The 27,251-nt window shown below is 38.0% G+C and overlaps 2 protein-coding genes across 4 annotated transcripts in view; one reads left to right on the forward strand and one right to left on the reverse strand.

The window, feature by feature from the left end:
* The window catches only part of SH3BP5 (SH3-domain binding protein 5 (BTK-associated)), a 73,017-nt gene extending 69,708 nt beyond the window's left edge, over positions 1-3,309 (forward strand). The window contains exons 7-8 of the mRNA XM_008570720.1: positions 1,082-1,342; positions 1,823-3,309. Of these exons, the coding sequence (XP_008568942.1) occupies positions 1,082-1,342; positions 1,823-2,040 (479 nt within the window). The 3' untranslated portion in view covers positions 2,041-3,309. The remainder of the gene's footprint in view (positions 1-1,081; positions 1,343-1,822) is intronic.
* A 3,510-nt stretch (positions 3,310-6,819) lies between these two features.
* CAPN7 (calpain 7) overlaps positions 6,820-27,251 on the reverse strand; it is a 37,306-nt gene continuing 16,874 nt past the window's right edge. For 2 of the 3 annotated variants that reach the window (XM_008570721.1, XM_008570722.1), the window contains exons 10-21: positions 26,273-26,419; positions 25,142-25,248; positions 24,318-24,438; positions 20,091-20,235; positions 19,869-19,968; positions 19,439-19,574; positions 18,779-18,854; positions 12,438-12,583; positions 11,614-11,676; positions 10,992-11,122; positions 8,129-8,221; positions 6,820-8,036 (exon numbers count right to left, since the gene is read on the reverse strand). In XM_008570721.1, coding sequence (XP_008568943.1) covers positions 7,892-8,036; positions 8,129-8,221; positions 10,992-11,122; positions 11,614-11,676; positions 12,438-12,583; positions 18,779-18,854; positions 19,439-19,574; positions 19,869-19,968; positions 20,091-20,235; positions 24,318-24,438; positions 25,142-25,248; positions 26,273-26,419 — 1,410 coding nt within the window. In that variant the 3' untranslated portion in view covers positions 6,820-7,891. The remainder of the gene's footprint in view (positions 8,037-8,128; positions 8,222-10,991; positions 11,123-11,613; positions 11,677-12,437; positions 12,584-18,778; positions 18,855-19,438; positions 19,575-19,868; positions 19,969-20,090; positions 20,236-24,317; positions 24,439-25,141; positions 25,249-26,272; positions 26,420-27,251) is intronic. The other variant, XM_008570723.1, reaches the window with a different exon arrangement.

Genomic DNA, 27,251 nt, shown 5'->3' on the forward strand with positions numbered 1-27,251 from the left:
TAAAGGAAAGGGAAACTATAATTTGAGCAAAGACTACACGTGTGACTTTAATATATGAAGGTACTTCAAAAAGTTCATCGAAAGATTTGTATTATCTTTCAATCCTGTTTTCCATGAACTTTTTAAAGTACCCTCTTATATCATCTCATAAACCCAGTATGGAGATGATCATGAAGCTCAGAGAGGTTAAGTACTTGGCCAGGGTCAAACAGCAATTAATGGAGTTAGGATTTATATACAGGTCTGGGGTTCAGATCCCTGTACCAGCCGGCTGCCAAAAACAAAACAAAAAAAACAGGTCTGAACCTATTTTCTGTGCCTAACATTATAGTACTTATCATTTATAACAATCCTGTATGGATTGCTACAAGGCTGTTTTTAAAGATGGAGGAAGAAAGGGGAATTAGATCTAATAAGTGGGATTATGTGCAGGCTGAAAATAGCTATAGGCTGAAGAGGCTTTGAAAACATGGGAATAACATGTCTCTGGGCTTTGGTTATTCTGGTCTACAAAATAAGTAAGGCACAAGTTACAGAGCATTATAAGGAAATTTTGTTCTTTGGTGGTGAATAGTGATCTATGTGAGCTTCGAACGTGTCTTCGGTGAGATCAGAAGTTACCTGGAAGATAACAAAGGTCCCAACAGATACTCCATGCAGGGCTGTTTCTTCGACCAGCTCTTGCTTCTGCTGCCATGGAAGAAGGAAGCCCTGTCAGTCTGACTGGCTTCGTTTGGGATACATTTCAAAGGGCCAGCACTGTGCACGTGTGAATCTATTTGGGGGACTGAGGTGGAGAAGAGGTCCAGATCTATGGCTGAATTCATCTTCCATCTTTAGGTAGTGTCTGTTACAATGATTTATAGGGCAGGGGTTATACATTTATTGTAAGGACACTGAACACCCATGGGATCCAGCTGCTTCCCTTCAAGCTGTTTTAGAGGCTGGTCATCCAGGCTCAGGAAGGTCACATTCCTTTCTTAGGCGCCCACAGTGGAAGAGATTCAGTAGTCCCCATGCTGTTGCCTGCCAGCAGTGAGCACTTTTGAAGGTGTGTGACTTGTGTTTTCTCTCATCCTAGTGGCCTCAGAAGCCTTTGAAGATGACAACTGCAGCAACTTTGTGTCTGAAGATGACTTGGAAACCCAGTCTGTGTCCAGCTTTAGTTCAGGACCAATGAGCCCGTCTGAGATGCCCGACCAGTTCCCTGTGGTCGCGAGGCCCGGCAGCCTGGATCTGCCCAGCCCTGTATCCCTGTCAGAGTTTGGGGTGATGTTCCCAGTGTTGGGCCCTCGAAGTGAATGCAGTGGGGCCTCCTCCCCTGAATGTGAGGTAGAACGAGGTGAGTCACAGTCCTCTCACCCTGTCCCAGATGCCTCAGTGCCTTTGCAGCCAGATCTTTGTGCTGTTCTGTGACTTTGCCAGGTCTTGGAGCCCCCATAGCTGCATCACTGGGTCTCTGTGAATGTGCTGTTGTGTTTCCAAGTGCTGTTCTGGGGGCTTCTGGCTCCACTCAGGATCTATAAAGTAGAGCTTAGGTCTTATGTCTCTCATCAGAACAGTCCCCCTGGTAAGCACATGCTAGAAAGGTTTCTGTTTCCCAGCTATAAAATCAGTATGACAAATTTCATCTCTAAAGATGAAGAATATATAAAACACCATGAGGGATAACAGCAGTAAGTGACTGTGTGCTAAAGAGCCCTCTCTGAAATGCACAGTGGCTACACTGGGAGTTCTTCAGGGCTGAGTTGGCTGACTGGCTTGGGCCCAAGTGACTCTTAGAATTGTCAGTACTTACCCAATAATCTTTGTATCTCTATAGGAGACAGGGCAGAAGGGGCAGAGAATAAAACAAGTGACAAAGCCAACAACAACCGGGGTTTCAGCAACAGCAGTGGCAGTGGTGGCAGCGGTAAGAGCCAAAGCAGCACCTCCCCTGAGGGCCAGACCTTGGAGAACCGGATGAAGCAGCTCTCCCTCCAGTGCTCAAAGGGAAGAGACGGGATTATTGCTGACATAAAAATGATGCAGATTGGCTGATCCATCCAGGGCCGTGGCTTGCGTGCATATCAGTATTTACACATGAAACTGGAGAACTTTGTGCCAATAGTCATTTAACATATGCCAAATCTTAAGCGTTTACTCTAAACTGCACTAATGAAGTTTCAGTGATCTTGAGGGCTGAAGATTTTTCTTCTGGGTAAGAGCTCTTGGACTGGCTTGTTTTCCAGAACAGAGTTGATGTTACAGGTGGACTGTGACCAGGTTCACAGTCTTTGTGGAACATTGCCTGTAACTGCATTGTGGAAGCAATAATATGTTCCTATTAAAGAATCCGAGCCAGGAAAAGGGCTGGGAAGTGAAGCCAAACTGGGGGCAACAGCTTGCTTTCCCTTCTCTCATCCTTAATTTGTTTGAGAAAATGGAGATGTTCTCTTCATTATATTCCAGGGTATCTAAATGAACCCCCCACCCCAAAACAAAAACTCAAGTATTGAGAGCACACCTTTTTGACACAGTAAAGGCTTAAACAAAGAAACAAACAAAAAAGCCAAGAACACAATTCATTTTCATTACCTCTGGTGATCAGAGGGGGCTTTTTAAAAAGCGTGTATGCTGGGACACCCATTAAAACCATTTCCAAGAAAGGTTACCATGAACTGCACTTTTTGGGGTGGGAAAGGTGAATGCCAATGTGGGGATGGGGGAGGCGGGATGAGGGTAGCAGGGACATATCATAGAAGGGGATTCATGTCTGTGCAAGAGAAGGTCCTATAGCATAAACCTTATCCTGCCAGCCAAGGGGACTGATTCTAAGAAGTGCATGTGAAGACTGGTTGCCACGGTTACTAGATTGACAAGGTGTTCATTTCTCTGTAGGTTGTAACTTTAAAAATAAATGCAATTATTTAAGGGTTATGCTGTGCTAGTATTCCTTAGAGGAAATTGTTCCTTAAAGCTAGGAAAGGGAGTAGGCATGTGTTGGCAAAGGCTGTTAAATAGATGCAATGGAGTCTGTTATGCTAATAGTGTTAAGACTGCTTTTCTTTAATGTTTTCATGGTTATGCCTATATTTAGCACTATTTTATTTGTCCTGTTTTAAGAAAAGTTAGCATTTCTAGGAGAAAAACAATGTCCCCCATTTCTAATTGTTAATTCTGTCACAGCTTGTATATTTTAGTCATTTGTAAATCTCTTCATACTGTAGTGATTTCTCCTTTTTTATTGACTGATACAGTATCCTAATTACAAGGTTATTTTGTACTTGTCTTAATACCTTGAGTGTAATAAAAATGGCTTAAGAAAACTTTCTCACGTTCTGTGACTTCAGTAAGAAATCCCAATGTTGCCTAGATTTTTTGTCCTAGGCAACCTTCCAGCCATAAGGAAGAGCGTGGAATGCAGTGGTCATCTGTTCCCATTTTCAGTTAAAGTCCTGACTCCTCATAGTTTAAGCCCCGATTACCAAGGTTTGAATTAGAATTCTTCTTCTACTGCTACTGAAGCAGAGTGATGAGGAGACACAGTGTCAGGGAAATAAAGATAAGGTGGTCACGTGGGAGGTGTGGTTCTCAACCTCAGCTGCACACTGCCATCTCCGAGGCAGCTTAACTCTTGCTGTCTGGTCTCATCCCAGAGACTGATTTACTTGATTTGGAGTACACTTGGACATTGGACTTTTAAAAGCTCCCCAGGTGATTCTAATGTGAATTATAGTTGAGAATCGGATGGTTATCTTGCATCCTTTCTCTGTGAATGTTACAGTGCTAGATAGACTTCTGTAAATTTTATATTAAAGCATGCTGTGGGAAAAAGTGCATGGTTGGCTAATAATCACGAGGATCAAAATAGTTTCAGAAAAAATAAGACTGCAATATTAAGTATAGATGTTTTACCTAGTAAATATTTCATCTAGAAAAGTTCGTAAAGTTCCCTTCTACTATGTTTAAAAATTAGAATACCATGAGCTGGCCACCATCTCGGTTGAGTGTAGTGCTGATAACACCAAGGTCCAGGGTTCAATCCCTGTACTGGCCAGCCACAAACAAAACAAACACCTAGAATACCAAACGGTATACTCAAATTCTACTAGTGGCCTTCAGGTTTTTTCAATTATATAATATCACCTTGAATCATGACTTCTACCTCTAGTGAAGACTTGGAGACTTTCTTGAATTACTGTGAACAAAAACTGTTCCCTGCAATTGAGGTATTGCTCATTTTCTCCTTGAAAAAAAACCATCTGGAGAATCAGTCAAAACAGGGATGGTCTAAAGTTCCTATAACAGTATTTCTCAGAGTCAAGTTGTACAGTCTAATGTTGAGAATCTAATGTGTGGTGAGTTTCTGGCTCAAATACAGTTGTCCTTGTATCCCGGGGGGATTTGTTCCAGGACTCCAGCAGATATCTAAATCTGTCATGCTCAAGTCCCTTATGTAAAGTGGCATAGTATGTGTATATAACCTATGCACATGCTCCTGTATGCTTTAAATTATCTCTAGATTACTTATGATACCTAACACAATGTAAATGCCATATAAGGTTTTCATGCTGTATTTTTGTTTTTTCCCCCCTCAAATATTTTCAGTCCTGTAGTTTGTTACCCAGAGTGTTGTACCTTACATTTGTGTTTCATAAATGAAGGCCACAAAAGAACATTTCACTTCGTTAATGATTAGAAACTTATCTCTAAGTACTTCTTGGGAGAGAAAGTGGGATGGAATTTTCTAATGTTGGGGCTTTCCCTTGTCTTTAAAAAAGACAAAGCCTAGATAATCAAGGTATGGCGCTGCATCCCTTATTTGGGCATTAGGACTTTATAATCTCATTTCATGACTGAATTCCCTTTCCCACCAGCCTACCACTTGCTCATCTCATACACCAGAAAGGGATGCAAATCACTTTTTGACCCTGGCTCCCCTTCCACTATTGGCTCCTATCCGTTCTTCCTCTTCAGATTTCTAGGTTAGGGAGCCTGCCACCACTCCCATCACTGCAGCCTTCTTCATCTCTGCTGCATCTGACATCTAATTATCCTCATCTGGGCATTCCTGTTCACCTGGCTTCTTCCTCCCGCTACCTCCCCGTTTTATTGTATCTCTTGTTCAGTCTTCATGGTTACCTCCTCTAAAAATTTAGTTATTTCCTCAAAGTCAGTTCTTAGCCATCTTTAGTTCACATTTGACTTGATTTTTTGGGTGATATCCTTTACCACATGCTGATTCTAAATCTGGATTTTCTGGACCATTTTACTCTAACGTAAAACACCTTAGCTCCTCTGAATCTCTGAGCATTCTCCACGTGCTGAAATTAGAAAGGTGAGTCATCCTCTATCATCACCCTTTAGCAACTCCTGACTAGTTTTTCCCTTTTCAAATCTGTCCCACTGTTGTGATTTGGAACCTGACGTGCTTGGGTTGTTTTCCCTCCAATACCTCCCTATCTCCAACTCATTCAATGCAGTTATCTTCCTAAAGCACAGCTCTGATCGTGTCCCTCCCCCGACTAGAGGACTGTCTGTATGCTCTAATTACAGCCTGCTGCCCCCGAGATGGAGCAGACCGCAGCAGCTGAATCAGGGTCTGGACAGACAGCTGTGAATCTGGGGCGAGATTGTTAATCTCAAACTTGTTTAACTTGGGTTGTAGAAAGGAAATAATAGTATCTATACTCCACTCAGCTGTTGGGAAGACTAAAAAGAAAAATACACATGTTGAATACATAGTGAACACCCAGTAACTGCTAGCTACTTTTTACAGCCCGCCTTCTGAAGTTTCACCTTCAAGGTCCAAGTTAAAGGATCAATTCCTCAAATAAGTTTTTCTATATTGGCCCAGCCAAAATTAATCCTTCCCTTATACACCTGTAGCACTGTGTGGAGCTCTATTACAGAATTCAACACTATATTGTTCATATATAGGTCTCCAACAGATTTTTGAGGGCCAGGATTAGGTCTTATTTCAGTTTGCATCCTGCACAAGATCTTTAACACAAAAGGTTCAAATCATACGTGTTTATAATGAATACAGGCTCTTATGCTTTGTATTTTTCTTTAAAAGGCCATGAAAAATTAATAGTTTAAAAATGAAAGTACTAGATGTTTACCAAAGTGAAATCTCCTTAGTGTAGTAATCTGCCCCCATGCTGAATGTAAGAAGACAGATATTTTTGTTGAAGCATGTACAGTTTCTCCTTATCCGTGGGTTCTGCATCATGGATTCAACAAACTGGACTGAAACTATTTGGGAAAAGAATTTTAATCTGTACAGATCATGTACAGACTTTTTATTGTCATTATTCCCTAAAGAAACTATTTACATAGCATTTACATTACATTAGGTATTATAAGTAATCTAGAGATGATTTAAGGTACAGTCATGCATTGCATTAACATTTCGGTCAACGATGTGCCACATATACAACACCGGTCCCATAAGATTATAATGGCTACATGATACAGCCTAGGTGTGTAGTAGGCAACACCATCTAGGATTTGTGTAAGTGCACTATGATGTTCACACAATGAAACTGCCTAACAATGTATTTCTTAGAAAGCAGCCCTATCATTAAGCAATGCATATGCATGACTGAATGTGGGAGGATGTGCGTAAGTTATATACAAATAATATATATCAAAGACTTGAACATCTGTGGATTTTGGTATGGGAAAGGTCCTGGAACCAGCCCCCCATAAACTCTGAGAGACAAATACTGAGAGACTGTCTTTTTATGAAAATAATCTGTACTCTTTTCTCTTTTTGATGGAACACACTAGATGAAATCTTTTAATAAATCAATTTCTCCAGGTTAAACTATGTGGTTTCCATAAGTATAAACATTTTATTTCAATTAAAGGCAGTAGAAATACAAAATAAGTAGTTCTGATAATTATAAAGTAGAGACAATGAAAAATCCCACTCTATTTTCAGACCTTTAAAATCTTGAGCATTGTTCTGTTCTGAGGGGTTTTTATATAAACTGGGAATTTACATGACACTAGTATCTTGGCAATTCACTTTTTCTGAAGGCTGTATAACCCAATCACCATATATTAAATTCTCAACTGTTTTCTTCAAGGTGCTGTTACCACAAGAGCACTGAACTACAGAGCAATTTAAAAAAGACTATTCTAACTAAATTGTAATGTCTTCAGTGTCTCAAATTACTACTTTCATCAACCTGATAAATACAAACTGCAACAGTGAATATACCTCAGTTCTTCTACATGATTCAATGGGATCATCTAACCTCAACAACTTTCATTCTTAAGTAGAGCATCTTCATGCTAAGTTAATTAGTACTTAAAACTTTATTCTTTCATAACATCTGGGCAACAAACATTTAAAGCCATAAATAATGCAAAATTAAAACTAGTTACAGTGTCATGATTCATTTGGTAATTAGCTGCCCAAGACGTACACTAGCGTCAAAACGAGCAGGTTTAACTTAAAACATGCTTTGTAAAAAAGAGAAACATTGTGTAAATATTTCAAGATATTAAACTAGCCCGCCATTCCACTCAATGAGTCTATGTCCCTCATTTCCCTCATGTGGTCTCAGTTCCTTTGTCCTCTTAGCAAAGGAATCTCACAGTGATGACTGAGTCTAATCTTTAATCATATGCACTTTTTAATAGAAAGTGGCCCCTAAATACAAGCCAATTCTATATATACACAAAACCATATAAACAGTACTTCTAGGCGACTTAGGTAATTCTGATTATATACAATTCTTACCAAACACCCTGACAAGCACCAGATTCCACTGTAATCAGTTTTTAGAGATTTAATTCTGTTCTGATTGTTGTGTCTATTGTCCTGAAAATCTGTGTCCTCATTTGAAGAGTTGATGTTTGGTTATAAAATCCAGTAATTGCTGAGAATTCTCCATCACTGAAGTTGTGTTGTCTTGATGGGGGTTATACTATTAAAGTCCAAGAAAAATGGTCCTTCTTGTTTAGGCAAAAAAGTACTGGGAATGATATTGAAGATCCCAGCAGGTATATTTTCTAATTCTAGATAGCAAAACCCACACCTATATTCAGGGAAAATGAGAATACGGTTTTTAGAAGATGCTGCCACAAAAGGTAAAGTATAAATTGGATACAATCAAAATGCCAACATTACCTATAATCACCACTAGATTTCCGCTGAAAGCCATGGGGACCAGGATCTCCCACCATAGAAACTGTTACAACTTCAAATCCGACACTGTACTGCCTAGCATTAAAAATGAACAGAATTGGTGTATTACTAGTCTCAAATAAACATGGTTTAAAAGAACTATATCTAAAGTGAAGACAATAGATAAGTCAAATATATGATTTCTAAAGCTTCAGTAGGAGGAAACAGCACTCTGAAAACACATGCATACTATTATTACTCAATATATTTTGAAGCCATAAAAATTAATATTGTATTAAATTTACTTTAAAACAGACTGTAAATTTACCATGGGCTCCCCAGAGAATAATCTAAAAAAAATATTGTCATTTAAATTCAAAAAAAATTTTTTTTTCCTTTTTGTCTTTTTTCGTGACCGGCAACGGATCGCAACCCTCAGTGTCGCGCCTGTACCGGACTGGGACCGGCAATGGGATCGCAACCCTCGGTGTTGCGCCCACACCTTGCTCAGCCAGTGAGCGGCCGGTCTGTATGTGGGATCCGAACCCTCGGCGGGAGCGCCACCGCGCTCCCAAGCGGTGCACTGTAGCAGTGCGCCACCGGGCTGGCCCGTAAATTTCAAAATTTAAATTAAAAAAAATATTGTCATTGTAATAGGCAGAAAGGCCTATGGCACAGGAAAGAAAGCCTTGATATAAATCTAAATTTACAGTGGTAACTGGCATATTATAAAGATGGCATTCCAAATCAGCAGGGATAGGAAGGATTCATTTAGATGATGATGTGACAAAAATTTAAAAAAATTGTATTTCACACCAAATATAAAAATACTTTCCATATGAATTAAAAAAAAAATAGGATGTTAAAACATTTAAACCATAAAAGAACTAGAAGGAAATATGGTAAAAATTTATTTGATATTGGGGTGAGATTTCCTGTCTGCAGAAAAATAAAACCAGAAATGACAGATTAGATTACTTTAAAATGAAATTTTTTTCAATGTGAAAAAAAATGACAATCTGGGAGAGAGATTTGCAAATATGTGGAGTTAATATCCTTACCACATTCAAGCTTACAATTAAGAAAAACATGACAACTCCAACAGAAAAATGGGCAAAAGACATGAATAAAGGAAAAAAAATACACATTGCCAATGACCATTTTTACATCTTCAATTTATCCAGAAATTAAATATAAAAGTGCACTTAGATACCTTATTTCACCTATCAAACTGATAGAAGTTTTTAAAATGACCTTACGGAAAAATAGCCTAATCATATCTTTATATCTAAAGGATTATTAATTGCTTTTTGAATTAGTTTGTTAGGCAAGCAAAATTAAGCCTAGTCTTATTTAGAAGGTAGTAGTATACTATTTTTATTTGTATTCTCTGTGAAAAATTGTGAAATGTAACACAAAGTAAATAAAACATAAATATATATAGATTAACAATAATTTGTTAAGTGAACATATACCACCACCCAGATCAACAAAACCCTCCATACAGGGGCTGGCCCGTGGCTTACTTGGGAGAGTGCAGTGCTGTTAACACCAAGGCCAAGGGCCTGATCCCCTTACTGGTCATCTTTTAAAAACAACAACAACAAAACCCCACAAAATCCTCCATACACCTAAGAAGTCCCTTGTATACTCCTTTCTGATTGCAACTCCTGTCCCCTACAGAGCTAACTTGATGGTGATCACTTTCTTATAGTTTTATACTTGCTTTATAGTTTTACCACCTAAGTATGCATCCTTAAACAACAGCCATTTAGTTTTGCCTGTTCTTGACTTCATATAAATGGAACCAGAGTATAAGTCTGTTGTGTGTGGCTTTTGCTCAGCATTGTTTTGAAAACCCTCCATCATGTTCTGTGTAGCTGTAATTTATTTTCCTGTTATACGGATATCTATTATATGACTATAATGAACATTTGGGTTTCTATTAGAATGGTTTACTGGTGGCCTGTGGCTCACTTGGGAGTGTGTGGTGCTGATAACACCAAGGCCACGGGTTTGGATCCTATATAGGGATGGCTGGTTAGCTCACTTCGGAGAACATGGTGCTGACAACACCAACTCAAGGGTTAAGATCCCCTTACCAGTCAAAAAAAAAAAGAATGGTTTACTGGTGGCCTGTGGCTCACTTGGGAGTGTGTGGTGCTGATAACACCAAGGCCACGGGTTTGGATCCTATATAGGGATGGCTGGTTAGCTCACTTCGGAGAACATGGTGCTGACAACACCAACTCAAGGGTTAAGATCCCCTTACCAGTCAAAAAAAAAAAGAATGGTTTACTGGCCATTTGGACTGCCCCTTTTATGACATGGTTTTATTTTTAACTTCTCAATATACACTGTAGTTGATTTTCCTAACCTTGTACCCGTTCCTCTTTCCCCCTCCCTCTCTCTGCCCCCCCATCATATGTTCACTTGTCTTAACAAGTTCAAGGAACTGTTCTGATTGTTGTTTTTATTTTTTTTAAACTGCAATCTTTTTTCTTATTAATATAGCATTATTTAAAAATCTTTTTATGCTCTTTGTGTTAAGAAATCTTTCCTTCCCTTGAGGTTAAGACATCTCCTTTATTACTTTCTAGATGATGTATTGTTTTGCCTTTCACATTTAGGTTTGTAGTCCACCTGAAATTGTATCTTAGACTTTAGTTAGGGTCTAATTACCATTTTTTGTACGTGGATATTCAATTATTCCATACCATTTACTGAAAAGACTCCTTTCCTCTTACAAGGCCATCATTATAAATCAAATGTCCATATATGCATAAGTTTATTTCTAAACTTTATTCTGTTCCACTAAGCTCATTTCTAATATAACATTAATTTAAGAAAGTTACTTATCACAAACCTTGGTCCTCTTAGCTCAATCAGTAATGGCCCAACCTTTTCTAGATGGAATTGGTAGATGGGGTTATTTTTGTGCGTCTCTTGGAAATTTCCACATCCTCCAGCACTCTGACCACTCCACTTTCCATTAATCTAATAAAACAAAGTTTTTGTATTAACAAAAATTCATTCTCCAATTCCACTTTAAAGATAAAACTCCTTTCCACCTTAAAAAAAAAAAAAGCAATTCTCTACTTTCTGGCTCTACCCTCTCTCTCCTGCCAGGAATTCTCCCTGGAATCTTCCTCTATACTTCTAGCCCACCCTGCATAGTCAGTCTCAAATTGTACTTTAAAAGGTTCATGCATATGGACTTCTCCAGCAATCTTCTCCAGCATTAGTCTTCTTTCTCTGAATTTCTTGTTTCTTTCCACAGAATCAATGTTGGCTCACTAAAGATCTTATATTCCAGCCCAGACTGGAGGCTACTTACATATCTCATATTCCTGTCAAGCCTTAGAATGTTATTATTTTGTAATAAATTGTTAAATGTGAAGAATAACATGAGAGAGAGAAATGGGAAAGGGAATTCTAAAATTCAAAAAGAATGCTGAGATTACATCCCAGAGAAAGAATTTCTTTACCCGTTTTGATAAGGTGTATGGTGAAGGAATCTTTGAAAAAGTAAAGCTGCATGCTGAATATACCTAGACGAAAAAAAAAAAATTGCTTGTACTGATAAACTTTATAAAAAACATCAAAGTGTTAAAATATATTGAAAGACTAAAAAATTAGTTGGCATAGACAAATCATTATTCTATAGGCAGCTGGTATCAAGTCAAGTTTAATGAATTGGGAAACTTGGGATCTTGTCTTGGGGTTTTCTCTGCCACTGTGTGTGATTCAGAACAAATCACAATCTTTCCAGGCCTTGGCTTCTGCATATGAAGAATGAAGAGGTGGCAGCAGTTCCCAATGTTGCTTTCATCACTAAAAATCTGAGCTGCTTATCTACAGCAAACAGAATCTATGCAGATGAGAATTACAATGACCTTCCCAGCTACATGACAGCACTATGTTTATAGGTGATTGATTCTTTCACTAAGTTCAGTCTTCTTTTTTAAGTCAATATAGAGTATAACATAGGCCAAAGAAGTTTTTACTGCTTGCTTTAAAACTGAATTTATTAGTCCAAAATACCACATTACCTCAGGACTAAACAATTACTGCGAAAATGAAAATGTTCATTGTAAGTGTTATTCAAAATAAAAACATTACTTTTCAAAAGCATTATTTTCTACAGGAAGCATAATAATACTAAGTTGATATGTAGATAAACACATATAAAAATATACAGAGAATAAATTTTCAGAAATAAACTTTCTCCAGATAATCCCACTTACAAAGCAGAGCACATTATGTACTTTATATTTCTGTATTTTGTCACTGTATTTGGGGTTTTACTTACCCGAACTGTGTAATGGATTGTGTTCTGTTTTTCATACTGAGAAACCACTAATGTAAAGGTGTGGGTCCCAGGTGTAGTCAGCTTTATCTTAGTCAAGTAATGAGGGCTATTAATTCGAATCCCATCAATGTATGGAGGTGGGTCAGCTGCAAACAAACAAGTAGGTTTACAGAAAAGGAGATTTTTTTCCTTTCTTTAGTTTTTCAAGTTTTATGGTTGATGGTAGGAAAACTAATTAAATGGCTGGACATCCCCTTAATTTATTCTGTCTTTAAAATATAATGATATTATAGTGAATCACAATTTCAATTTAAAACTTTAAACAGTTTCTAATGAGCAAAAGCAATCTTTTGGATACATTCAGTGAGGTACGTATACTAATCCATGCTATTTGCTCTGTGTTGCATTTTTCTCCAGTAGAAGATTTTAAAGTCAGGACTATTTTCTTTTGAAGTGAAAAGTTTAAAAAGAAACAAATAAGTCTATAAAAATATATCTATATTCCCCACAACTAAAAATTAAATTAACATTTCTTGGTCATACTAGCTTCTTTATAAAACAAAGACCGTTTTAACTACCACCCTTATTTTATTTTCTTCCACTAATGTATTTGGTGGGCACTTTTTCACACTTTAATACACACACCCGCCCCCACACCCAAAATGAATGAATGAGCAAATAGTTGTTTTCTTTGTGAGTATATATCTAAAAAAAAGGATAGTATATGTCTTGTTTTGTATTTAGTCAACATGTTTTTAAGATTTAGGTCTATACAGTTTATTCCATTTAACGGCCTGTATAATATTCCATCATATGAATATGACACATTTTATCCAAGCCTCTGATGGAGTTTGGATGTGTTGTCCCCGCCAAAACTCATGTGGAAATTTGATCCCCAATGTGGCAGTGTTGGAAACTGATTGAGTAGTGGTGGCGGATCCCTCATGAATGGATTAATGCTCTCCCTGAGGGAGGGGGGATTAATGAGTGAGTTCTCACTCTGTTAGTTCCCACGAGAGCTCATTGCTTAAAAAGATCCTGGAACCTTCTCTCTCTCTCTCTCTCTCTCACTTTCTCTCACCATGTGATCTGCTTGTACCCACTGGCAGCCTGCCACTTTCTGCCATGAGTAAAAGCAGCCTGAGGCCCGTGCCAGATGCAGCTGTCCCAGAATCGTAAGCCAAATAAACCTCTTTCCTTTATAAGTCACCCAGTCTCAGGTATTGTTATAGCAACACAAAACAGACTAAAACAGAAAATTGGTATGGAGGAGTGGGGTGTTGCTATACAAATACTTGAAAATGTGGATGCAGCTTTGGAACTGGGTAGTGGGCAATGGTTGGAGAGTTTGGAAGACTTAGAAAAAGAGAAAAAGACGAGGGAAAGTTTGGAAGGCCTTAGAGACTTATGTGGTGGTGAGCAGAATGCTGATAGAAATGTGGACAGTAAAGGCCATGCGGATGATGAGGTCTCAGATAGAAATGAGGGACTTATTGGGAATTGGACAAAAGATAACCCTTGCTATGCCATAGCAAGGAACCTGGCTGCATTGTGTCCATGCCCTTGGACTTTGTGGAAGTTGGAACTTAAGAGTTGTGAACCAGAGCATTTGGCCAAAGAAATTTCTAAGCAGCAAAGCATTAAGCAAGCTGCATGGTTGCTTTTAAGAGCCTACTCCGAGTTATGGTGGCAGAATCCTGATGTAAAGGCTGAATTTAAAAGGGAATCAGAGCGTAAAGATTTGGAAAATTTGCAGCCTGGCCATGCGGTGCCGGAGAAGCAGATAAACTGGTTACTAAAGACATTATCTTGGGTGTGAGGCAGCCAGATGCTAAGAACCAGGATAATGGAAAAAATGTCCTAAAGGCATTTGAGAAGTCTGGAACGGTGCCCCACCCATCACAGGCCCTGAGACCTAGAAGGACTGAGTTATCCTGGAAGACAGACCTGGGGCGCAGCTGCCCTTGGGAACCTGCTCCCTGCATCCCAGCTGCTCCACCTGGAGCAGCCCCACGTGTGGTTCGTGCAGCAGCCCTGGAGAGTAGAGGCCCGAAACCTTGGTGGCGTCCAAGTTGTGTTAAGTATGTAGGCCAGCAGGACATGCAAGCAGTGGAGTCATGGCAGCCTCCACTCACATTCCAGAGGATGTATGGAAAAGCCTGGAAGCTCAGGCAGAAACCTACTGCAGGGGTGGAGCCACCACAGATGTGATCTACTAGAGCAATGCCGAGCAGAAAAGTGGGGTTGGAGCCTCCACAGAAAGCCCCCACCAGGGAAATGTCTAGTAGAGCCAAGGCTGCAAGGCTGCTGTCACGACCCCAGAACTCTGGGGCCACTGGTAACATGCAATGCAAGCCTGTAAAAGCCACAGGCACCAGTGTGGCCCACTGGGCTGTGCCTGGCAGAGCTGTGAGAATGAAGCTGCCTGATGCTTTGGGGGCCCAGATGCCCAATTGTGCCCAGGATGCAGGACTTGGAGTCAAAGAACATTATTTTAGAGCTTTAAGACATAATGTCTGCCCTGCTGGGTTTTGGACTTGTTTGGGGCCTGTTTTTCCTTTCTTCTGGCCTATTCCTCCCTTTTGGAATGGGAATGTGTACCCAATGCCTGTTCCACCATTGTATCTTGGCAGTAGATAAATTTGGTTTTGTTTTTTAGGTTCACAGCTGGAAGGAATTTTGCTTTTGGTCTCAGATGAGACTTTAGACTTTGGACTTTTAAGTTGGTGCTGGAGCAAGCTAGGACTTTTGGGACTGTTGGGATAGAATGATTCTATTTTGTATGTGAGAGTGACATGAGTTTTGGGGGGCCAGGGGCGGAATGATGGAGTTTGGATGTGTTGTCCCCTCCAAAACTCATGTGGAAATTTGATCCCCAATGTGGCAGTGTTGGAAATTGATTGAGTCATGGTGGCAGATCCCTTATGAATGGATTAATGCTCTCCCTGGGGGAGGTGGTATTAATGAGTGAGTTCTCGCTCGATTAGTTCCCACGAGAGCTCATTGCTTAAAAAGACCCTGGCACCTTCTCTCTCTTTCTCACTTCCTCTCGCCATGTGATCTGCTCGTACCCACCAGCAGCCTGCCACTTTCTGCCATGAGTAGAAGCAGCCCGAGGCCCGTGCCAGATGCTGGCTGTCCCAGAATCGTAAGCCAAATAAACCTCTTTCCTTTATAAGTCACCCAGTCTCAGGTATTCTGTTATAGCAACACAAAACAGACTAAAACAGCCTCCAACTGGTTTTTCAGAAAATGTGGATATTCACATTGCTTCCAATATTTTGCTGCCTGAAATATTCTTCCACGGTCTCATCAATCAAGCCTGATATAATGAAATCATTTTGTACATGTCAATTACTGTATGTCATTTAAGATCAATGCTATATATATCGTATTTAGGAATACTGAATATTTATAATGTGACCTATTAGAAAAACTAAACATTTTATTAGTATCTCAAACAAGTAATAAGTCTCTAATGCTTAGAGACAGCGTGATCTAGTGAGAAGAGAGAAAGAATGGCATATCTGTGATCCTGGACAAAGTTTTAGCCTTTCTATGTCTCAGTTTACTCTTCTGTCAAATGGGGAATAACAAGTCCTATCCTATTTAGGGTGCTGTAATGAAAATAAAATCATAAACCTGAAAGTACTCTGAAAAGACAAAATTATTATACATAAAAGAGGGAGCATTGTTTAAAAAAATAATCCAAATAAAATTAGTAGTATGTATGAAATTGAAAAGCCATATAAAATTTTAATGCTAGGAATATACTCACAATATTGGTTTTATAATGACCAACACATGAAAAGTGGAAAATTAGTCTAGTTTAACTTGACATTTATCCTTGGACCTGCAGTGTGCTAATAAGCCCATTCCAAAACTTGGTAAGACTCAGTGCCTGCCCTCAACACACAGTGTAACAGGGAAGAATGCTATATTTTCCTATGATAAACAAAAGACTTCAACCACTTTTTTTTTTTTTTTTGTCTTTTTTCCGTGTCCGGCAACGGATCGCAACCCTCAGTGTTGCCCCCGTACCGGACCGGGGACCGGCAACGGGATCGCAAGCCTCGGCATTGCTCCCGTGCCTCGCTCAGCCAGTGAGCGGGAACCGGTCTGTACGTGGGATCCGAACCCTCGGACGGGAGCGCCGCTGCGCTTCCCAAGCGGCGCACTATAGCAGTGCGCCACCGGGCCGGCCCCTAGACTTCAACCACTTTTGATCCCATCTTCTCTATCACTGTCTACTTCTTCTGCACAACCTTCTTGAAAGAACTGTCAATAACTGCTTCCTTACATTATAGTCTCTTCTTAAACCAATCAAATTTGGCTTCTAGCCCCACCTCTACACCAAGCCTGTTCTTGTCAAGGTCAACAAATGCCAGGACGCTAAGTCCAATAGTTGTTTCTCTAACCTACTCTTATTTGACCTCTCAAATAGCAATAGACACAGCTGTCCAATCTTTTTTCCTCTTGAAATATTTTCTTCGCGTGGGTTATGTGAAACCTCACTCTTTCTCATTGGCATTCTGTCCCAATTCTTTTGTAGTATCTTTTCCTCTGCTCAGTCTCAAGATGTCCAGGAGTCCAAGGGTCAGGTCCTGAGTGTTCATCTCTGTGTCTACAACTCTTCTCCACAGGTGACTTACACAGTCCTGTCCTCAAAGGCCATCTATATGCCCCTGATTCCTCAATGTGTACCTCCAGTCCTAACCTCACTCTAGAACTCTACTTAGAAATTCAACTGCCTACTTGGCATCTTCTCTTGAATATCTAATAGGTGTCTCAAATTTAACAAACCAAAAAACTAACTTCTGATTTTAATCCACAATAAATCTGCTCCCTTCCCTCTCCCCCACCAATTTTTGCCCATCTTGATAAATGTTATGCCTTTCTATTGCTCAAGCCAAAAAAAAAGTAGAAATCATCCTTGATTCCTCTTTTCTGCTGACATTAACTCAACAAGTCCTGACAATCCTACTGAAACTCAAATCTGTCCACTCCTCCTCATTTCCACTCCTACAATCTCATGTTTAAACCTCCATCATTGCTCACACAAATAAAATTGCCTAATTGGTTTCTGTGCTTCCATTTTTGGCCCTCTCTAATATAAATTTAAAAGACTAAGAATATTCTTTTAAAAAAATCAGATCATGTCATTTTCCTGATTAAGACCCTCTAAACTCTTTCCTGTGGCTTATAGAACTTCATGTGATCTGATCTCTGCATACCTTTCTCACCTCTTCTGATACCACACCTTTTCTCTGTTTGCAAAACATATTGGCTTTTTCCTCTGTTCCTAAAACACCAATGTTTTCTCACTTTAGGGTCTTTGAACTTGCTGTTCCCTCTGTCCGTAACACTTTTCCCTCTATTTCTTTGCATGACTGATTCCTTTCTCTCATTCAGAGTTTCTCTTATCCTTTCTCAAAGAGGCCTGTGATGACTATCCAACCAAAGCAACTAACCGGTCACTAACACGTGACCCTATTTTATTTTTTTACACACATGTATCACACTACTTGATATTTTTCTTGCTCATTACCCGTCTCCCCAACTAGAACATAAACTCCATGAAAGCAGGGGTCCTGTTTTGTTCACCACTGCTCCCCATGACCTTAAAACAGTTCCTATCACTAAGTGATAAAACAATTTTTTTGACTGTGGAAGCAAAGTTGTTTCAATACAATGTGTTAAATACCTCAGGAGTCCTGTGGAGGGAAAGATTCACTTTGCCTGGCAGAATCTGGAAACGTTATCACTGAGAGAATGACATTTAGGTTGGATCTTAACCACGTTCATTAAGCAGAATACGCTGAAAGGAATATGTGGGTAAGGGCAGGGACGAGAGAGATTCTTGACAGAAGAAACTATGTGAAAAGAGGGGCAACAAGGACAGAGTGTGTTCAGGAGTAGCAAGGATCTCAGTGAGGGTACTGTGAAAAGCTGGGACACGAAATAATGGGGGACAGAGATTAAGGCCAGAATATAAAAAGCCTTATGCACCATGCTAAAGAGCTTAGATTTTATCCAAGAATCTATAGAAAACCATAGAATACTTTTGATCGGAGAAGACGACCTGATTTGTTTTAGAAATAAAATTCTGACAGCAATGTGCAAGAATGTGGAAATCCCAAATTCCTGGAGTCTCTAAATTGAAAACAAATGAAAACAAAACACAGCAGCATAAATACCCATCCATCTGTCTGGGTGGTATTTATTAGTCTATTGGCATAGTTATTAATTTCTGCATTATCTACATAAAATTTGTCATTTTCCAATTTAATCATGTAAATAAAATTTTAATGTATGTTTGTTTGCTTGGCTACTAAACATACCTGGATAATAAACTTTTTTCCCATCAGTCTTGTATACAACCATTGTGATAAATTCTCTATTATTGGCAAAATCATCCTAAAATAACAAAAAATCCAATGTGGTTAGGAAAATGGGCTCAAAACGTTCTTTAATGTTAAAGAAAAAAAGGATAACTTTAATTTAAAAATTTTAAGAGAATTACTTTCAGCTAGTGTTATAAAAAAACACAGTTTTTTCCCTGAATTAAACTATCATTTCAATAGATGACCACACTGTAAGAAGTAATATATTAAATAAGATTCTGAAGCTATTAGGATTATGATTAGCCTGTATAGAATCAGGACTAATGCTGCAACGTTTCCAAACTCCCTTTGGAGTATTTTAATGTTGATATTCTTAAGATCTAAAATATATATAATCAACCTCCAAACCCTCACTAAAAAGCATAAACTCTCTCACATTCTTCTTCAGAGACGACTTTTGAACAAGATTTTAAGGATCTGACTATAAAATATAAATTTCCTTAGAGGAAAATATTTATCTGAGAAAATATTATTTTCAGGGTACCTATATAAATGAAACAGGCTCGTGATCAAATTACGTATCTCTTTCACAAAAGGTCTAGTTATATTTAAAAGAACTTCTGTGCAGAATATCATTAGAAGGGTGGGTATCAGTACCTTGTCTGTTATGTGTCTACTGAGCAAAACCCACACTGCAGCGCCCCCTTGTGGACACTGCACCTCAAGTTTGTACTGGGGGTTGTTGGCCAGGCTATAGGCATCTTTCACAGGTCCTTGCTTGGCATCCCAAGTACTGAAACATAAAATCAACAAAGAAGAAAGTAGTAATTAAATTTCTCATAGAGATAAAATATAATACTATTTTTAAAAGTATTGTTTTTCAAATACAATTAAGTTATCAGGTTTTCTGGTTTTGTTTCACTGTTTTCAAAATTTTTGGTACAACCAAGAAATATACAAAAAAAAAAAAAAAAACTGGGCATGACAAAAAGAGAGAATACTACTTTTCCTAAATTAACCATTACATTTTTAAATGAAAAAAGTGCTGAATACTATAAAGCATACCCTGAAATGTGCAAAAAGTTACCTGTGAATACATGTTGATTCTTTAAAAAGACCTGGATTCCAACTCAAATAAATCACATCATAATACTGGCAGAGATCATCCCAGGAAATCCAAAATATCCCTGAAAATTAATGTCTTTGTTAATCCACAAAAATCTTAATGATAAATGATAAGTCAGTTAAATACATTTCACTTTGTTAAAACATATTATATAAATGGCATTAAAATTTAAAAAATATTCACCATTGTCTATTTTCTGAGCTGTTCGGGGATCAAAGTTTAAATACTTTTGCAACTCTGGAATCCAGTTTTTTACATCGTTTTCACTGTATCTTCCTTTCCAACGTAAATGACTCCAAGGATTTTTCAATTGGATAAATCGAAGCCCCTATATTAAAAAAAAACAGGAGATAACATTAAGTTGCAAAGCGGTTTTACCATTTGTTTGTTATATCATTCTCTTATTAGAGAGGATAAATTTTGAGTACTTATCAATTATCTTCCCTTCAAATCAACCTGAAATTAATATTCTTTAATTAACACTTTCACCAGGTCATATATCTGATCAAAACCTGTAAATAGCTGGCTACCTACTCCCTACAGCTATGCTGTCCAGTACAGCAGTCACTAACTACATGAGGTTATTTAAATCAAAATTAAATAAAATTTAAAAATCAGTCCCTTATTCACATGAGCCACATTTCAAGTGTTCAATGACCATGAGTAGCTACTAGCTAATGCACTGGACAACACAGATGCAGGATATTTTCATCATTGCAGGAATTTCTACTGGATAGTTTTGCTTTACAGCAGCAAGTATTTCCTGCTTTTTCAAAGTACACTCTACTTTGTCCCACTGTATGTTCCAGTACTCATACTCCATGTATCTTTGGCTCTAATCTAGTCTTTCCTCTCATGATCCCATAAATAATCCTAACTCAATTTTGCCTCTAAAGGCATTTGCTCATGCTGTTCCCCTTTCCTGGAAAGTCCTATTGGATCCCTTTTAGCTACCCTTTTTTCTTTCAGTGAAGATAGCAGCAGTGAAGAAAAGAACATGGACTTAGCAGTCAAAATAAAGAGACCAAACTCCAGCTCTCTGAGTGACTCATTTACTCTCTCTGAGCATTTGTTTACTCATATGTAAAATGATTATGATGTCTCCTTAGAAAACTGTTGTGAAGATTAAGTGAAGTAACATACTCAAAGTAACTAGCATTTAGCCATTTCCTTTTCCTTTTCCTTTATTTTATTTTTTAAAAAAAGATGACCGGTAAGGGGATCTCAACCCTTGGCTTGGTGTTGTCAGCACCACGCTCAGCTAGTGAGCCAACCGGCCATCCCTATATAGGATCCGAACCCGTGGCCTTGGTGTTATCAGCACCACACTCTCCCGAGTGAGCCACGGGCCGACCCTCGTAATAACTTCGTATAGCATACATTATACGAAGTTATCGGTGAAGTAACATACTCAAAGTAACTAGCATTTAGCCATTTCCTTTTCCTTTTCCTTTATTTTATTTTTTAAAAAAAGATGACCGGTAAGGGGATCTCAACCCTTGGCTTGGTGTTGTCAGCACCACGCTCAGCTAGTGAGCCAACCGGCCATCCCTATATAGGATCCGAACCCGTGGCCTTGGTGTTATCAGCACCACACTCTCCCGAGTGAGCCACGGGCCGACCCTCCTTTTCCTTTTAATTACTCACTCTCCTCTAAACTTTCTGGCACTAACAATCTGTATTACATTAGTTTAAAACAAATAATATCCTATCTTATATTGTTTTCTATTTGTACAAATGTAGAAGGCTTGTCTCCCCAATAAGATTGTAAACTCCATGAAATGGTGACACTATTAACCTTTTTCAGAAGTCTCCACTGAGTTTATGGAACAGAGTATTCAGGTTATGGTAAATGTTCAACAAATAATGGCTATGTCTACAGAAATGATTACACTGATTCAGAAAAATAAAAGAGCTGGTAAATCCAAAAGAATCTGTCTTACTTCAAGCAGACAACTTAGGAAATTGTATACTTTTTCCTTTTTTTCCCCATTTTTCCTTTTTTTAAATAATCCTTTTATTATTCTTTTTTTAACAAATGGCCACAGGTATATTTTTTCTAATGATGTCATAAATCAAACTGTTTGGGGGATGTTTAAAAAGAACAATATATTCCTTTGCTATTTCAGATGGTGGCAAATTATGACCTGGGGTAGATGTGATTTCTGGACATAAGACTCATTCCTCTCAGCCTATATTCCCTTTTCTCAGTTTTCTTATACACCACCTGTGCCTCAGCACACATCGGTCAATGGATATTTAACTCAAATTCTTTTCATAAAACCTAGTTTTCCATGAGCAGGAAATGTGCCTTATTCCAGGACTCTACCACTTCCTAAGAAAGGAACATGAAGGAGAGGAAATTGCTGTTAAGTTTTTTAGAGATAGGTCCCAGATATCAGTGACATTCAAAGAAACTCATACAAGGCTATAGCTTTTATTTGGATAAGCAGAGAATAAGTAATTCAGAAGGCCCTGAATAGAAGAAATGCTAGAGAATTAAAAAAAAAAAAATTTGGTTTATGCTAAAATATCACATTTCCAAAGTTATTTCCAAGTAGTAGCAAAGGAAAACTTTAGAAAGGTTCAGAAATCCCATGATAAGAATTGTCTGGACTGAAAGACAGCAGCTTGAACTAGAGATGCACTTCCACTATAGACTATATAGAACACTACCTCAAGGAAGAGACACAAAATGATCCAAAGAAAGGATCACTGAGACTAAACGAAGATAAGAACTTAGAATATGCAAGCAGCTTACGGGCCGTCAAACAAAAAAAAATAATATTTTTACACAATTATTAAAAAATACTAATAAAGTCTTATTAAAGTGAAGAAAGTCACGAATTATATAAAACTGGGAGTAGCTTTATCTAAGATTAGGTCTATCCGCAAAAAAAAAGTACTAGAGATAATTGCTTGAAGGAGATAGAAATGGAAATAGTTAAAAACAGAAGTCAGAATTATCTCGAACTACGCACAGCAAAAATAACATAAAAATGATGTACCCAGGAAATTCCTCAAATATATACTCAATAAAAAATACTGGAGAAAAGCCTCATAAATTTTTTGCTTTAGGTAAAAATCAACCTTAACTGTACAAAGAGTTCACGTAAACAAAATGAAACTGGGGCTAACTCCATACTGTGAGATGTCTGCTCAAGCTGGGTAATATTGTTTTTGATCAGTAACTTTCATAGAATTACAGTGTGAATATGAGCACTAGCACAGTGAAGAAATCTGTCACTGGGCCACAGGTGACCCCATGTACATATGCTCTAAAATGTCTGTCTTTACAGAATCACTGCTATGAGGAATTGACACTACGTGAATAATGCCACTAATTTTTAACTAGAAAGACTGTTGTTTAAAATTCTATCCTGCCATTATCTCACTATTGGTCACTTATTCATTAATACCTACCTCACATGATGTTCTAATAAAAGGAAGGATATATACATAGTACTGAATAATAATGACTATTACTTATGATATTTTGAGTGGTGTTTGTGGCAAGTTGCAATTCTAAAACAAACACAAATCTCTAATCTCACATAAATTTTTGTATTTTTTGCACTGTGATCAATTTTTATGCCAACTTTAAAGAAACACACAATTCTTTACAGAATGGTTTGGGGCGCAATACTAACTAGCTAATTTAGAAGGCCTTGATGTTATAAAATTCTAAAATGTTGCAGCAGGTCCCGACTGCCTTCATAATTCATATAATTCCATGTGTCACATAAGAAAACCAGTCTAATTAACACATAGTGGTATTCTGTTACTGCTGAGATCTATTCTTTCTATTATTAAAGAGTCCTTCCTTGATAATCTTTGTATTTCTAATCCATAGAACCAACCCATCCATTTCTCAGTTAAAATGAACTAAACTGAAAAAAAAAACAACTAAACCAAACATTCCAATGCCTGAGCCCAGGCATTATAGAGAAAAGGTCTGTGTTGCAACAGATTCTAGGAAGAGAAACACTTGCTCACATAAACCCACTGGCATGAGTCTCATTCCTAGTTATCTTCCTATTTTTCCTCCTTCCGCAAATATTTACTCAGTGTCTATTATGCTCTAGAGCTTAACACTGTGACTGACCCAGACACCAACATGCAGCCTGAAACCTGGGGGGCTAGTTTTCACCTAAAAACTGCTACTTTTATGGAAAAGAAAAAGAGATGTTAACTATTTTTGTTTTGTCATCAATACCTGTGTTGTTGCTATGATTTTATTTCCCACCTCATGATTTTGTAATTTCCAATGGTAGAGGTCACGTTGTTTAATGTAATAGGTGAAATGGTTTAAAAACTTCACCTAAACCTTGATTTGTCTGATAAATCACTTGGGATCCTTGCAACGTCTTATCAAACAAGAAAAATAAGAGAAACAAATTTAAGGCAAACCTTGAACTCTCTAATATCCAAAACAGCATATGCATGTGTGGGAACCAGGCCCCACTTTTCTCCTTCAGCTTCGGTCATCATTCCCGTTGATGCAGTGATGAGGACATCCCCTTTGTGAAACCTGGAAAGAACCCAACGACAACTAATTAAAGGAAAACACATTTGTAATCTCAGATCACACCATCTTTCCTTTTCCTCTAATGGCTTACATGAAAATTTACACAAAATTGAAATCTTTTCTAAAATGGGCTATAGCTAACACCCCTGAAGAACTATCAATGGGAAGTACATTTCTATTTCACAGCTTATGAGATAAATGATCACATTTGGTGGGGTTTTTTTTGTTTTTTTTCTTTTAGAAAACTTAATTCTCAGGTGGAAACCTATCAATGAAGGAAAGCGAAAGCTAAGTTTTCAAATGGTTTACAAATAAGGATGAAGATGTAAAATGCCAAATGCATTTCCCGAAAGGGACATCATTTTATTTATCAAATCACTGAGCTTTCTAGTTTTGTTACTGAATGTGTTTTATTGTTTAGACAATTTTCCAATTCTTACAGATTATCCATTTAAGTTTCCCTCAAATTGCTAAGTACAAAATAATTTTTCCATATTACATATTCCAGATCCAAATACGTTGGATTATCTACAATTTGGATTAGCTGTAACTGTAAGTGAGGATGACTGAGGGCTGACTGTAAGTGAAGTCTATCTTAAAAACAAAAATTTCCCTAATAACTAAAAATGACAGTTTCTGCAATCTCTGTTCTAAATAAGGCATGATGCTTTTGCATGGGCACACACAAAAAAGAAAATATGTTTACCTTTGATAGAGCATTCTGAAAGAATTATCCTTACTGAAAGTTTGGCTATCTGAATGCATAGCAATCCTCTCTGGTATCCACCCAGTCAGTGCATGAAGATCAATATTCTGCAACATAAATATATTTAAAGACTATCAATATTGTTTTCAAGCTCTTAAATAAATCCCCTGGATTCTGATAAGAATAAATCAGAAGGTAGTTAAGTTGTTTCAATCAGTAATAAATTTTTTATTTAACTCAAATTCCTACCTAGATATAAACACATGCTTGTTTTTTCCTTACAACCTTTGCTGTTCTTCCTGAATACAAGAGAATTGTCTCATTGGTAAATATAAAGAAAACTCAAAACAGAAAAAACTGCTTTGATGATGATAGTCACTCACTGTTAGTGAGTTCTTAAATATGATAGTCAATACTAATGTGTTTTTTTTTTTTCCTTTTTGTCTTTTTTACTGACCGGTAACGGGATCGCAACCCTCGGTGTCACGCCTGTACCGCGCTCAGCCAGTGAGCGGGAACCGGTCTCCACATGGGATCCGAACCCCCGGCGGGAGTGCCACCGCGCTCCCAAGCGGCCCACTCTCCAGCGCGCCACCGGGCCGGCCCAATACTAATGTTTTACATACATTCCCATTCTTCCTTTCTCTAAGCTGCACTGAGTAAATAAATTAACAGCTAATGAATTAGAAAGCTAAACTAAAAGTATTTGAAGGATAGAAAACTGAATGTGTAGGTTGGGAAGAAAGAGACTGTAATATCCTATCGTACCAAACTATGATCTATACATTTTTGCCTAGTATTATAAGAACCTGAAGAGTGATGAAGGCCTGGTAATTAGGCAGGGGAAACTCACTGGGTATGAATGATGGGTGATTCGCATACATTACTTCATTTCATTGGCCCTGTGTTCCAATATAAAAGGAGACACATTTTAGGCTTTCCTGGATACAGAATCTACACAATGTGCTATCCTTTCACAAGAAAATAATAAGGGCACTGATCAACATTTTTCAGGGACTGATAATCTATTTTCTTTTACTAAAAGAAAAACAACATCTATAATTTTTCAAATTTAAATAGAGTCATATTAGATAGCATGTCTGTGTCTGCATCATCCTATCTATTACTTACTGAGTTGGATCCTGGGAAATCATATCCTCCCATGACTTTCATGTATGCTTTTTCTATGAGAGAAACCCATAATTCGCTTTTGTTGTTGGAATAAGAACAGAGCAATTCTCCCTTATGATCAACAGGTAATTGGTCATCAATTATCACCTGGAGAAAGAGAACATTAACATCCTTAGGTGGCACGAAATATCTTAAAATCCTTTTTATCAAAAAAACGCAAAAAACAAAACACCTTTCATTGTAATAAAAGGCACAATATGCCTATTATTAAGGTATGATAGTTTCATGTTTGTAGAATCTAACCAATCATAAAATATTGATCATAATCAACCTTATAAGCTAATCTCACTGTCAGGTGATAACCTTGAACCAACTGGTTAAATGTCATGTAACTACCATCAAAATTATTATAGAGTCTAGAAATGTACATTATACTTAAAAAAATCAATAAAGGATCTCACTGTTAAGGTAAATAAACAATATTATTACCTGTCATTTTAACCAAAACCTATAAAAAGACTCAAGTTATGCTGAGTTGTAAAAGTAGTATGTGTGATGGCTAAAAAATACATTTAAATAACAGAAAGTAATCGCCACAAAGATATCATTTCTAATTCATATTTAAAAATGATTTGGGAGACACTGGGATAAGAAGAATTTTGGTCTAACACTAACAGAAAGATTATGTAACTGCATTTTGAAAGATTATTTAAACAAGAGGTTAAAAATTATAGTTGGGAAAACGATTCTCAATAATTTTAGTTTTTAAGTAATCAGCTAGAGTGGCACTCAAAGGGCATTCCAGGCAACAGCATTAGTATCACCTGGGAACTTGTCAGAAATGCAAATTCTGGGCCCAGCCCGTGGCACACTCGGGAGAGTGTGGTGCTGGGAGCGCAGCAGCGCTCCCGCCGCGGGTTCGGATCCTATATAGGGATGGCCGGTGCGTCGTGGTGCAGCCAGTCTCAAAAAGGACAAA

Source organism: Galeopterus variegatus, unplaced genomic scaffold, assembly GCF_000696425.1.
Source record: "Galeopterus variegatus unplaced genomic scaffold, G_variegatus-3.0.2 Scaffold625, whole genome shotgun sequence".
NCBI lineage: Eukaryota > Metazoa > Chordata > Mammalia > Dermoptera > Cynocephalidae > Galeopterus > Galeopterus variegatus.